Source organism: Pelmatolapia mariae, linkage group LG3_W (genome assembly GCF_036321145.2).
Source record: "Pelmatolapia mariae isolate MD_Pm_ZW linkage group LG3_W, Pm_UMD_F_2, whole genome shotgun sequence".
Lineage (NCBI taxonomy): Eukaryota > Metazoa > Chordata > Actinopteri > Cichliformes > Cichlidae > Pelmatolapia > Pelmatolapia mariae.
This window is the reverse complement of record NC_086229.1, coordinates 58,757,749-58,769,727: the sequence shown is the minus strand read 5'-3', so window position 1 is coordinate 58,769,727 and position 11,979 is coordinate 58,757,749. Positions and strand designations below refer to the sequence as shown.

At 37.9% G+C, this 11,979-nt stretch overlaps 1 protein-coding gene across 1 annotated transcript; it reads right to left on the bottom strand.

The window, feature by feature from the left end:
* Nucleotides 1–10,042: 10,042 nt before the first annotated feature.
* On the bottom strand, nucleotides 10,043–11,540 carry LOC134623812 (ladderlectin-like). Its single transcript, XM_063468829.1, has 5 exons — nucleotides 11,480–11,540; nucleotides 10,926–11,041; nucleotides 10,687–10,821; nucleotides 10,490–10,601; nucleotides 10,043–10,125 (listed from the first exon to the last, which is right to left on the bottom strand). Exons 1-5 carry the CDS (start codon nucleotides 11,538–11,540, stop codon nucleotides 10,043–10,045), a joined length of 507 nt encoding a protein of 168 aa, XP_063324899.1.
* Nucleotides 11,541–11,979: the final 439 nt, after the last annotated feature.

Below are 11,979 nucleotides of genomic sequence, written 5' to 3'. Positions count from 1 at the left end.
TTTAAAGGTTTTATAGTATTCTCATATGTGTTCCCCCAGATTTCAACACAATAACTAAAATATGAGAAAAACAATGAAAAATATAAAATGCGCATTGTTTTATAGTCTAATAAATCTCTTACATTTCCCAAAATATAAATATTTTTAACCATCTTCTTTCTAATATACTCAATATGTGATTTCCACGTCAAATTTTCATCTACTATTACACCCAAAAAACGAAATTCAGTAACTCTTTCAATCAATTCTCCATCAATGGAAATAATGACTTCATCCTCCTTTACACGATTGCCAAATATCATGAATTTCGTTTTTGTCAAATTCAAGGATAATTTATTTACATCAAACCATATTTTTAATCTTAACATCTCAGAAGTCATAATTTCAACCAAATCTTTCAAATTCTCTCCAGAGCAATAAAAATTTGTGTCATCTGCAAATAAAATAGAATTTAAGCTTTTTGATACGTCACAAATATCATTAATATATAAATTAAAAAGTTTAGGTCCCAAAATAGAACCTTGAGGAACGCCACATACAATCTTCAATCTTTCAGAGGTGTTACAGAGATAATGTACATATTGCGATCTATTTTCTAAATAACTCCTTAACCAATTCAATGCCACTCCTCTCACACCATAATTATACAATTTAGAAATCAAAATAGAATGTTGTAAAGTATCAAAAGCTTTCTTTAAATCAACAAATACCCCAACTGTATATTTATTATTATGGGTTGCAGATGAAATATCATCAATGAAAGTCAACAATGCTAATGCCGTTGATCTATTTTTACAAAATCCAAATTGATTTTCATTTATTAGTTGATATTTTTCAATAAAACTATCAAGTCTTTGCGCAAAAGGTTTTTCAAGCACTTTTGAAAACTGTGACAAAAGAGACACTGGCCTATAATTGTTAAAACTATGCTTATCTCCTGATTTATATAAGGGTATCACTTTTGCCACTTTCATTTGATCAGGAAATACTCCTGATTGTAACGAAAGATTAAAAATATAGCACAGAGGAAGACTTATACAATCTAAAGTCTTTTTAATTACAACCATGTCTATACCATCACAGTCAGTTGATTTTTTATTTTTACAATTTTCTACAATTGCTACTATTTCTTTTATGGTAGTATCAGCCAAGAATATAGAATTAACCATTCTATTTTCTCCTTTCCAGGCTTCCTCATATTCTGGGTCGTCATTTTTTCTAATTAAATTTGCTAAAGTGGGTCCAACATTTACAAAAAACGAATTGAATTCGTTTACTACTTCAGTCTTGTCTTCGACAACTTGATTATTCTTAATAAAATAATTAGGCCGATCTAAGGGTGTGTTCTTGTTACCCAATACCTCCTTAAAAATATTCCAAATGCCCTTAATATTATTCTTGTTTTCCTGAAAAAGTTTATTATAATAGTTGGTATTAATATTCCTCAATATTAATACCAACTTATTTTTATAAACTTTATATTTCATTTCCGCATTCTTAGTTCTCTGTGTTATATAATCCCTATATAAATTATTTTTCTTTTTACATGCATTTGCAAGACCCTTAGTTATCCAAGGTTTCATATTTTTATTCTTTTTCTTATACTTAAATGATACCAATGGACAATGTTTATCATACAAGGCCAAGTAAGTTTTTAAAAAAGCTCCATATGCAACGTTGACCTCATTAACATACACTTCCTTCCAGTCCACTTCCATGAGATCTTGTCTAAACTTATTAATTGCCTCGTTATTTCTTAACCTTCTATGACTCACGAAACCAACTTCTTCCTTTCTTTTCATATTTAAATCAAAAGTAAAAATGACTGGTAGATGATCGCTTATATCATTTATTTCCCATCATCATTTATGAGGGCAGGGATAGCTCAGTAGGTAGAGTGGTGGCCCCATGATCGGAAGGTCGGGGGTTCGATTCCCCTGAACATCTACCCTGAGGTACCCCTGAACAAGGTACCGTCCCTACACACTGCTCCCCGGGCGCCCAATGGCTGCCCACTGCTTCACTGAGTGAATGGGTTAAATGCAGAGAGGAATTTCCCCACGGGGCTCAATAAAGTACACTTTTCTTATGATGAGGCCACTCATAATATTACTCTCCAAACTATTAATGAAAATATGATCAATTAATGTTTCTGATTTATCCGTTATTCTACTCGGCTTCATAATTAAAGGATAAAATCCTTTACCAAGTAATAATTCAAAAAAATCTGACGCAGCCTTATCATTTGCCTCTTTACAAAGATCAATATTGTAATCACCACACAAACATAAAGTCTTATTTCCCTTAGGCTAACTCAATAAGTCTTCTACTGCCTCTGTAAATAACTCAATCTGTGACCCCGGTTTCCTATATATACACGTTACAATTATATTCCTTCTTCTTTCTATGTCCAATTCCACTGTCACAGACTCCATTAAATCGTCTATAACCACAGACATACATTCAACCTTTTTACATTTCAAATCACAATTAACAAAAAGTGCCACCCCTCCTGCCTTTTTCCTAATTCTATTTACAAAGTATAAATCGTACCCTTCGATACAAAAATGACAACCCCTCTTCTCATCTAACCATGTTTCAGACAGAGCAATTATTTGAAACCTGCCTCTCAAACTATACAGAAAATCTTTAATCGAATCAAAACTTCTATAAAGCAATATCTGCATTTCTTTTTGTAAGATGTTCATTCAAATATACTCCACTTCCTTTCAAAAGGCTAGACCGCCTCAGCAAGGTATTCACTAACATTTATATTTCCATCATCAGTGCAGTTAAAAGTTACTTAGATTTGAAACAATGTCCATCCATTCACTTCCTCTTATCCTTTTCAGGGTCACAGGGGCGCTGGAGCCTATCCCAGCTGTCATAGGGCGAGAGGCGGGGTACATCCTGGACAGTTTGCCAGACAGACAACCATTCACGCTCACATTCACACCAATGGGCAATTTGGATTAATCAATTAACCTATTTTCACAAACTGCATGTTTTTGGACAGTAAGAGGAAGCCGGAGTACCCAGAGGGAACCCACGCAAACACGGGGAGAACATGCAAACTCCACACAGAAAGACCCCGGCCTGATGGTGGAATTGAACTCAGGACCTTCTTACTGTGCAGCAACAGTGCTAACCACCATGCCACCGTGTCTTATGAAACTATGTCTGAATTTTTGTGTTGAGACCTGCTGCTTCTTCAGCATGTAACCAAGGCTGTTGGCTGACTGATGATACCATGACAATGAGTTTATGCTCCAGTCATACATTGTTTTCTGTAAAACACTTTGTTACCTCTGACCAGAAGCGTTACATACAATTGTGGTCAGAAGTTTATATACACTTGTGATGGGCATGCATATGGTAATTTGGGGTTTCTGATAATTTCTTTTAACTGTTCTATATCCATAATGGAGTGACTTTTGAAATTAAAAGACAAGAATGGATGCAGTTGCTGTTGTGGTGCATTTTTCACAAGTGGCAGCACATTAATTCAAAAGAAAAGTTGCTCTGGATATTGTTTAACTGTGGCATGATGGCATACTCACCCTCAATCTTGCAGTCTTTTTGATCAGATTTTAAATCAAATACCCCTGTGAAGGAACATTTAGATGAAAATAAAAAAATTTAGTTATCTGATGAACAGCAGAAGGTAGACGAATCATCACAAATCAAGTTGTTGCCACCTACTGGTAATGGAATATATTACTGAAAAATTTGTGCCCTAATGTGCTACATCTAGATCTGTACAAGAAGAATTTAAACCTCAGAGTTCAGTGTTCTTTAACAGTGACCCCTAAATGGATGACATTAAATTAGGACTGTCAAGATTTTTTTTTTTAAATAAATGACTAAATTTGCACCTTTATATCCTACTGCAAAATCTTGTGTCATTACAAGAATCTTTAAAAACGATTTAAACCTCTTAGACTGACTGTTATACTTCAGTATGAATGTTAAATCCTGTAATTTATGTTGATATTTTTAATGATACATTTTTCAAGTTCATCCAACAAATACGAAGTAAATCAGATTTAAGAAAAAGTACATGTAACTTTACTAGAGTTTAAGTGGAAGCATTGTTTTACTGTTTTATGTCTTGTCTGGGTTGGTTGAAGGACCCAAATGCGGAGCATTCTGAATGGAAAAAAGTGTGTTTATTTACAAAAAGCTATGAAACAGTGCCAACAATCCACAGTGTGTTCCCAATTCCCAGGCCATGATTCCTCTCCTTGATATGTGTTAAAGTTTTGTCCTCCTTGGTGCCTATGTACACAGTGTGCTGCTCCCTCCACACTTTACCAATTTGACCTAGAAACAAGAGATGCCACATTTACTACAGTCCTATCCACCAGCCAACAAAAACACTTAAACCATTCCACAGGACATAACAGAGAGCACAATCATATGAGCTGGAGTACTAACTAGGTTACTAGTATAACAATCCCACGCCGACTGCCCCTCCACTGCTCTCTTAAGTAGGGCTCCTTGATAGGCAGATCGGCAATAGGTGAATGATTAATCCCAGGTGTGGCTGGCTCAAAGGGGGGAGACTCTCCGGGCCTGGTGTGGCAGCAAAACCAACATACCATGGCACACACACAAACACACACACTCACTCCAACTCCTACACAGGGAAGCGGAGGACCAGGCGCAGATCACACCAACGAACAACCATAAGCCTTCCAGGAGACAAATGAAACTAAAAAAATATTCATCAAACCCAAAAATAACACATGATACCTGGGTCACAGACCCAGGCCCATGACATGTCTAATATCATGTGGCCAAATGCTTTTAGTGCAAGTTACCATGCAAGTACAGCAACAAACAAACTATATCCAAATATACTTTATTTTCTTTTTTGAAAAACCTGAATGCAATGTATGACATTTTTTTTATCCAGTTAATTACAAAAAAAATAAAGGGATGTAGAAAAAAAACTGATGCAAATTACAACTTGTATATGAATATTCATATTTATGTTTATTTATTTTTTTAGAAGGTTCGATAAACACTCAAATAATAAATAAAAAATTCCAGCAGTGATTTCATGGTTCAGGCTTTACAGGGTTAAGTTAAAAATTACAATGCTGAAGGATTTTGGACATAGCTACGTAAATTCAGACATTCATAAATGAACAGATGTGTATGCTCTGTTTACTGTTGTCATTGTCCAGGTCAGCTCCAGTGTTTTCTTTCCTGTGCTTCCTGGTATCCGGGCAGAGCTCTCATCTTGTCACCCGCTCTAATCACCTGTTCCTCATCCGCAAGCAGCAGAAGCAACAGAAGGTATTTAAGATTAGCTTTCTCATCTCTCCTTCGCCAGTTTGTCAACTAGCCACATGTTGGTAACTGGCCACCTAGCCTCATGTTCTCTGTAAAAAGACTCATACTCAGCTGTTGTTCTCTGTGCTTCTAGTTGCCACGACTCTCATTATACCTCGCCAATTCTGGACGCTGGTCTCAGTGCAGCCATGATTTGGCTTTGACGCACGCCTCTCCAGACTAACACTTCTCGCCATCTCCACTGAAAGGATAAGGTTTGAATAATTTCTCTAGTTACTCACCCTGGAACCTGCCTGGCCATCCACCTCTATGGAGCAGTTTCATTTCACCTGCCAAGTAAGATCCCCTCACCTAAACCTCGTATTATCCACCCAGTTACCTCTGTAAACCCTTACATTCTTTTCCTCTTCCTCTGCCTGCAGTGTAGACCCGCTCGCCAGGAAAACCTCCCAGTTACTTGTGTTGCAGTCAAGAAATTCCTCCCTTGTGTAGCTAGCAAGTTCCCTGTGTTTGCTGTGAAATAAAGCAATTGAAAATGTACTATTGTCATCCGTGTTTGTATCTGGTCTTGGGTCCATATTCTCACAGCAGCCCCCGGGCTCCCTTGACAACTGTATTGTACTGAACTGAAAACAATTTTTGGCCTCAGTTATACATGCCTGTGGACAGGCTATCCACCCCCTGCCAATCACAAGTCGCTGAGGAAAGAGGCAGATGACTAGTGAGTGTTGGAACCACCAAGTTCCATGAGTATATCAGAAAGATGGCTACAACTGACCAGGTGCTTCGTGAATACTTCAGGCAGCAAATACCAGAGAAAAAAGAGGACCAAGAAGCTGAACCATCATGGAAGGACAGGACATTCATTGCATGTATCACCAGCAGACAGAGAAATGGCTGACATTAAGAAATCCTGTCAATGGTTAGACAAAGCTGAACTAAAAGACAACACAGAGACACTAATTCATGGCTACACAGGGACATGGTCTGAACAAGGTCAGCAGAGGCTGGGTTCTACCAGAACGAGACACAAGTTGGTCACTCTGGTCTTACTAACCGGAGTGACTTCTCTATCTGCTGTTTTATCTGCTCTATTAGCTGTTGTTTTGCCCCTCTGGTGTTTCCAAATCCCTTTTGATGCCTGACAGGGGCTTCCATGCTGCGCTGAGGCAGGTTATTGACTGGTAGTTGGATGGAACCAGTCCCTTCTCGGGTTTCTTGTGGATCAGGACTGCCTGGCCTTCAGTTAGCCATTCAAGGTGCAGATCATACATTAGCAGCTGGTTCATTTGTGCTTGGGACTGACTACCAAGGCTCCCAGTGGCTATTCTCACGTACATTCTTCTTTCACATGCATGCACACACACACACACACACACACACACACACACACACACACACACACACACACACACACACGCACACACACACACACACACACACTCACTCCATTAACCACCATTAACTCTCAGTCTTTCTTTGCCTTCTCCTTCCTATTTTTTTTCTTTGTATTTTACTCTATGATTGTCTTGATGCATGCTGGTTTCTTTTACCTGTTTACCAACCAAATTAGGTTGGAATTAGAGGTTTTTTCCTCTTTACAAGAAGTAATTTTTCTCCCCATTGTTGTCAAATGCTTGTTCATTTTGGAGTTTTGGTTATTTTCTGTTGTAGCGACAATGTTTTTCTTACAAAATTTTTTACCTTTATTTCAACCAGAACTGAAAGTCTTGAAATTAAGATTTGCATTTGCAGATGTGTCCTGAGTTGATAGGCACTATTAACCTGCTACATTTTAAACTGGAGCATTTGGGGAAAGCCTGTGAGTGCTCAGAAAAAACATGTAAAAGTTGAACCCAGCACGATCGTAATTTGACACCTTATGAAAAAAATGAAATTGAACTAACTAAAAGATTTGCTGATATGATCTTGGCATGTCACAGTTATTCATCTGACTATTAACTAAACATCACTGTCACGGACCCGGTTCCTGGGACTCGGGGTCCGTGAGCAGTGTGGACCTTTAGTATTATTATTATTATTATCATTATTATTATTATTATTATTGTTTGCTGCACTGTGCTCTTGTGTTCCATGCTGGTGGGTGTATATGTGTGTGGGTGTGTCTGCGGGTGTGGCTGGAGGATGAAGGACAGCCACCTGCAGGCCTGATGGGTGTGGCCCTGCCAGCTGCCAGTCACGCCTAGGTTCTGGCGCAGGATCGTTGAGTTAGACTCCATGTCAGTGTCTCAAGTACTGTTTAGTGTATGCCTGCTGGAGTTGGTGCCATAATGGCTGCGTCTGTTGTTTTTTCCTCAGGCGGAGAGCGGAACACAGGACTGCAGGACGCACGGGGTGTGCGTAGGCACAGGAGCAGAGAGCACGGAATACCAGCACTTAGGAGAAGGCACAACACAGGAGTTGAGGGACAATGTTCCCTCTAAGCTGCGCACGTGCGCAATTGCTCACTGTTGGCACGGTCTCTGCGCAGAGAAAATCTGTGTTGCGCACACAAAAAGAATTCTAACCTGAATTGAAATTAAAGTAAATATGTGCCGACACCGGTGTTTTAGCTAGCAAAGCGGTGTGGCTGATGTGGAGTGAAACCACGTTAATGACAACGTGTACAACCATTGGAGATGTGAGCAGGACAGACGTAACAATTGACGGAAAAAGTGTGGACTTTATACCAGTTTTTAAATTGTGTTGATAGGCCACGTAAAACCAGACTTATGATAAAAAAAAAATGCAATGTTTGGTTTTCTTCCTGAATACTATCGTTGTTTATATTTACTGCGGGGAGAAACGGTAAAAACGGCGTTTTATAAGGAAAACGCTCGAAAGCCTGTGAGCAAAGACGAAACCAAAACACCCCACCCTTTCCTATTGGTCGAAAAATGTACCATATCGACCAATCAAAACATGGCATTTAGTTGTTAAGAAACGGGAAGAAGTTTTAGGAGTGACGGCGATGTTTTGAGATGTGAGAGATTTGCAACGTTTAGCGCAAATCTTGTGTAGTTAGTGTGTTGTGTAGTCAATAGTTTTGTTGTGTGTGTCAGAACAATGAGGCGACTACCGAATGTTACAGGTGTTACAGGAGTAACACCTGTTGTTCTCTATCTCATAGTGGACAGAAATTATTTTTTGGAGTGGCACAAATAATTTGTGTGGCATCAAATTTGATGCAGAACAGCTGATTGTTCTGTAAATAGTTTGAAATGTTTATTTAAAAAAATCGCCTTAGCTGCATTTTTAGGTAAACAGCTGCAAAAAACTTTGTTGTTTGCATTACTCAGTTACTTTTTTGAAGAAGTAACTATATAATTAATTGCCCAACATTGGTCATTATATCCTGTATTTTGCAGACAGAGAGTTACAGGCCTCTCTCCCAGACCACAGACTCAGACTCATAATACAAGTCAGAGCTTTATTTAAAAAATAAAAATAAAAAAGAAAGTTGTGTTTTCAACATTGGAGTTCAAGTTATTTTTACTTCCAATAGTGTTAACATACTACACAGGCCATGAACAAGATTTTTTTTTTTTTAAATTTTCATTGTAAGTGGGCTAAAGCAGTTAATTAAAAGTAGTCTAACATAAATGTAAATGCTGTAATTTGATTATTTTAATAAATCATGTAACTTGGATGGATTCGACGCTGGCGTGACCACAGTGCACATGTCTAATGTCGCTCACAGTGGTCCAAGGGGTCGCTCAGGAGGTTTGTGTGTTCGCTCAGACACATGAAAAATTAGAGGGAACATTGTTGAGGGAGCACTCGGGAGATTTATTGTGTGGTGTACTTTTACCCCCACTGTAAATAAATGCACTGTTCATTGCACTAAGTCCAGCGTTTGGGTCCTTTCTCCTACATCCCCACGGCTTGCCCTGGCAAACCGTGACAATCTCCTTCAAATGGCCACCTTCATTTTATATTGTTGTGGCCACTTTTTGTTTCTTAGCTAGTTGCATGCAGTGGCAAAAAGGACAGAAGGAAAAGGAACATATAGCATCATATTATTTTGAAGTTGTTGTCTACTAAACCAGAATTAAGTGTTATGAGTTCTTTATGGGCAAAAATTAAAGTAAGGACCAACAAGGAATCCTTATGTATGTTTGTTTTTTTGTTTTTCCATTCATTCAGATACTGTAAATTTAACTAAATAATGATACTGCATACTAAAACGGTAAGGGCCTGTTGATGAAGGCCTAAATAAAATGCACCCCTTTATAGAAGTATTTTATCAATTCTTTGCAAATTCTTATTTTTTTTTTTACCATCACCTTGTCATACTTACTTATCAAACAATAGCAAAGGTGAATTTTGGAAATCTTCAGTGGGACAAGTTAATGTTAATATTACGTTCTTGATGTTGACTCGGATCTTCTTCATTAAGAGCATTGAGCTTACAGTTTGGATCAGCAGCTTTTTAATAGTTAAAATTTTTCCAAATTGCTATATAGACCCATAAATAGGTGACATTTGACAAAGACTCACAGACCAGTTTGAATTAATGCTTAAAAGTTTAATGATGAAGAGTACAGTAAAAGCTTAAAGCATTCCTTCCCATTCAGTTTGCTCCTACTAAAAGAGACAATCCAACTACAGGTTATATCACTTGTCAACTCATTCCTTATGTAGCATTGCAGTGAACTAAAAGAAGTAAAGATGGAAAATGAGAAACATCTTCAGCCGGATATTTGAGATTATTTGCGTCGTTGTCTGGTGAACAATGCTTTCACTCCAGAGAGTGTCCTACTTTCCTGGCGCAGACAAATGGGTATCGGTAGGTACAGGGTATGTCATTCATACACTTGTTTCCTGTAAGCACCAAAAATTAACATTAAGTGAAACCGTGATCAAATGGACACATACTTCTCTAGACCTAGTTTAGTTTGCATAATAGCAGCAGCACTTGTCAATATTCAGTTTTGACTGTACTTTCCCAGCAATATGTGAATATACCTTATATATAAAAGTCATATGAAATACAGCAATCTATTTTTATAATACAGTAAAATACAAACTTTGTCTTTGTTAAAAATAAAATATAGCATTTGTATTGCTTTCCTGTCAGTCATTACTGTTTGTCACATCAAATGATGAGCATTATTTGAGAAAATGTGGATACTGTGACAGTTTCCCCCCTCAAAATTCATTCATACACTTTGTTTGAAAAATGTACCTGTCCAATTCATATGTATACAGTGCTCTCTGCCCCCAACATTGTTGGGCTCTCCGTGACACCAGTTAGCATATATGAAACGAGTTCCGCCAATCCAAAACCAGAAACGGTCCTAGAAAACAGACAAAACAGAGAGTAATGTTGATAGGCTGGTGTATCTTCTAATTTCAGAACTTGTCTAATCATCACTAGTATACCTCTTGAGCATTTGAGCCTCCAATCCATGTAGGTACGTAATCACGAGCGCCATTATATATGACCCTCTGAATCACCTGGTACTCTCCAAGGTTACGTACAGATGCCAGGTTTGCATTCAGGGACTCACAGTGTTTCTATAGTGCAGAACAAAAGATCTAGGATTAAACCAAGGTTGACATGAAAAGTATTAAAATAAACAAAGAAAGAATACATGCTAAATGAAAGAAACTGTTCTTACTTGAGCCTCTGCCCAAGTCCATTGTTGAGGAAAGTAGCGGAAGTATCGGTCGCCATATCTAGTCCATCTCCAGTTTCTGTGAAAACATCTAGACCTCTTCACAACAAGATGCTCTCCTGAGGACAAGCAACAAATTCTTAGTAAAAATGAATGATTTTGGGGTATGTATCAACCGAAATGTTGTAATCTAATTGGAATTCCATGCTTTCGTTTTTTTGAAACAATGTTGGGGGCTCTCTGCCCTCTGCCCCCAACATTGTTGGGCTCTTTTGAAATAGTATCTCTACTGACCATTAAAACAAATCATTTGAACAACAAAATTTGTGGCAAATATCAAGGACATAGATGTGCTGTTCAGTGGTCACCAACCTGGTGGATTTGGTTCTGACCCATCCTTTCCCCCTTCATCTGGAACAGTGGGAGAAAGTAAAACTTTGTAAACTTTGTTTGTTGAATTTCCATTTATATTTATATTTTTATTTCCATAATTATACTGTCATTGGTATGAATAATTACAGACATGTATACATTCTTTATTGTACTTCAATACTCACTAGCAGCACTTGCCAGAGCGATCATTGCACAAAGAAGTGCAAACACCGTCAGCAGCTTCATGCTAATAGTTAGTATCTCTATGAACAACAAAAGACCCAAAATGATGTGCAGTTCATTAAAGAAAAGACACAAAGGAATCTGAGTTTGCAGCCAACCTTTTGTAGAATATCTTGTCTTATTTCTTTTCAGCACCAGGCGGTAGCTTCAGCCTTCCAAGGTTGGGGACACGGTGCTGAACAGCTCTGAATTTACTGCTTATATACTGTTTCTTTGTATTTGCATAAACCAGGAATTAACATTGAAAAAAAAATTATATGTGTGTCATACTTGATTCATTATGGCCAGACTTTAATTGCACTTCTTTCTTTCTCACTCAAAACCAAAATTACTGTCTCATGCTGACTACTTCTTACAGCTGCCCACTTAAATTTACATGCTGACTAGTCCACAAAGAGGCTCCGTGGTATAATTCCAGAACATTTAATACATATTAAATGTG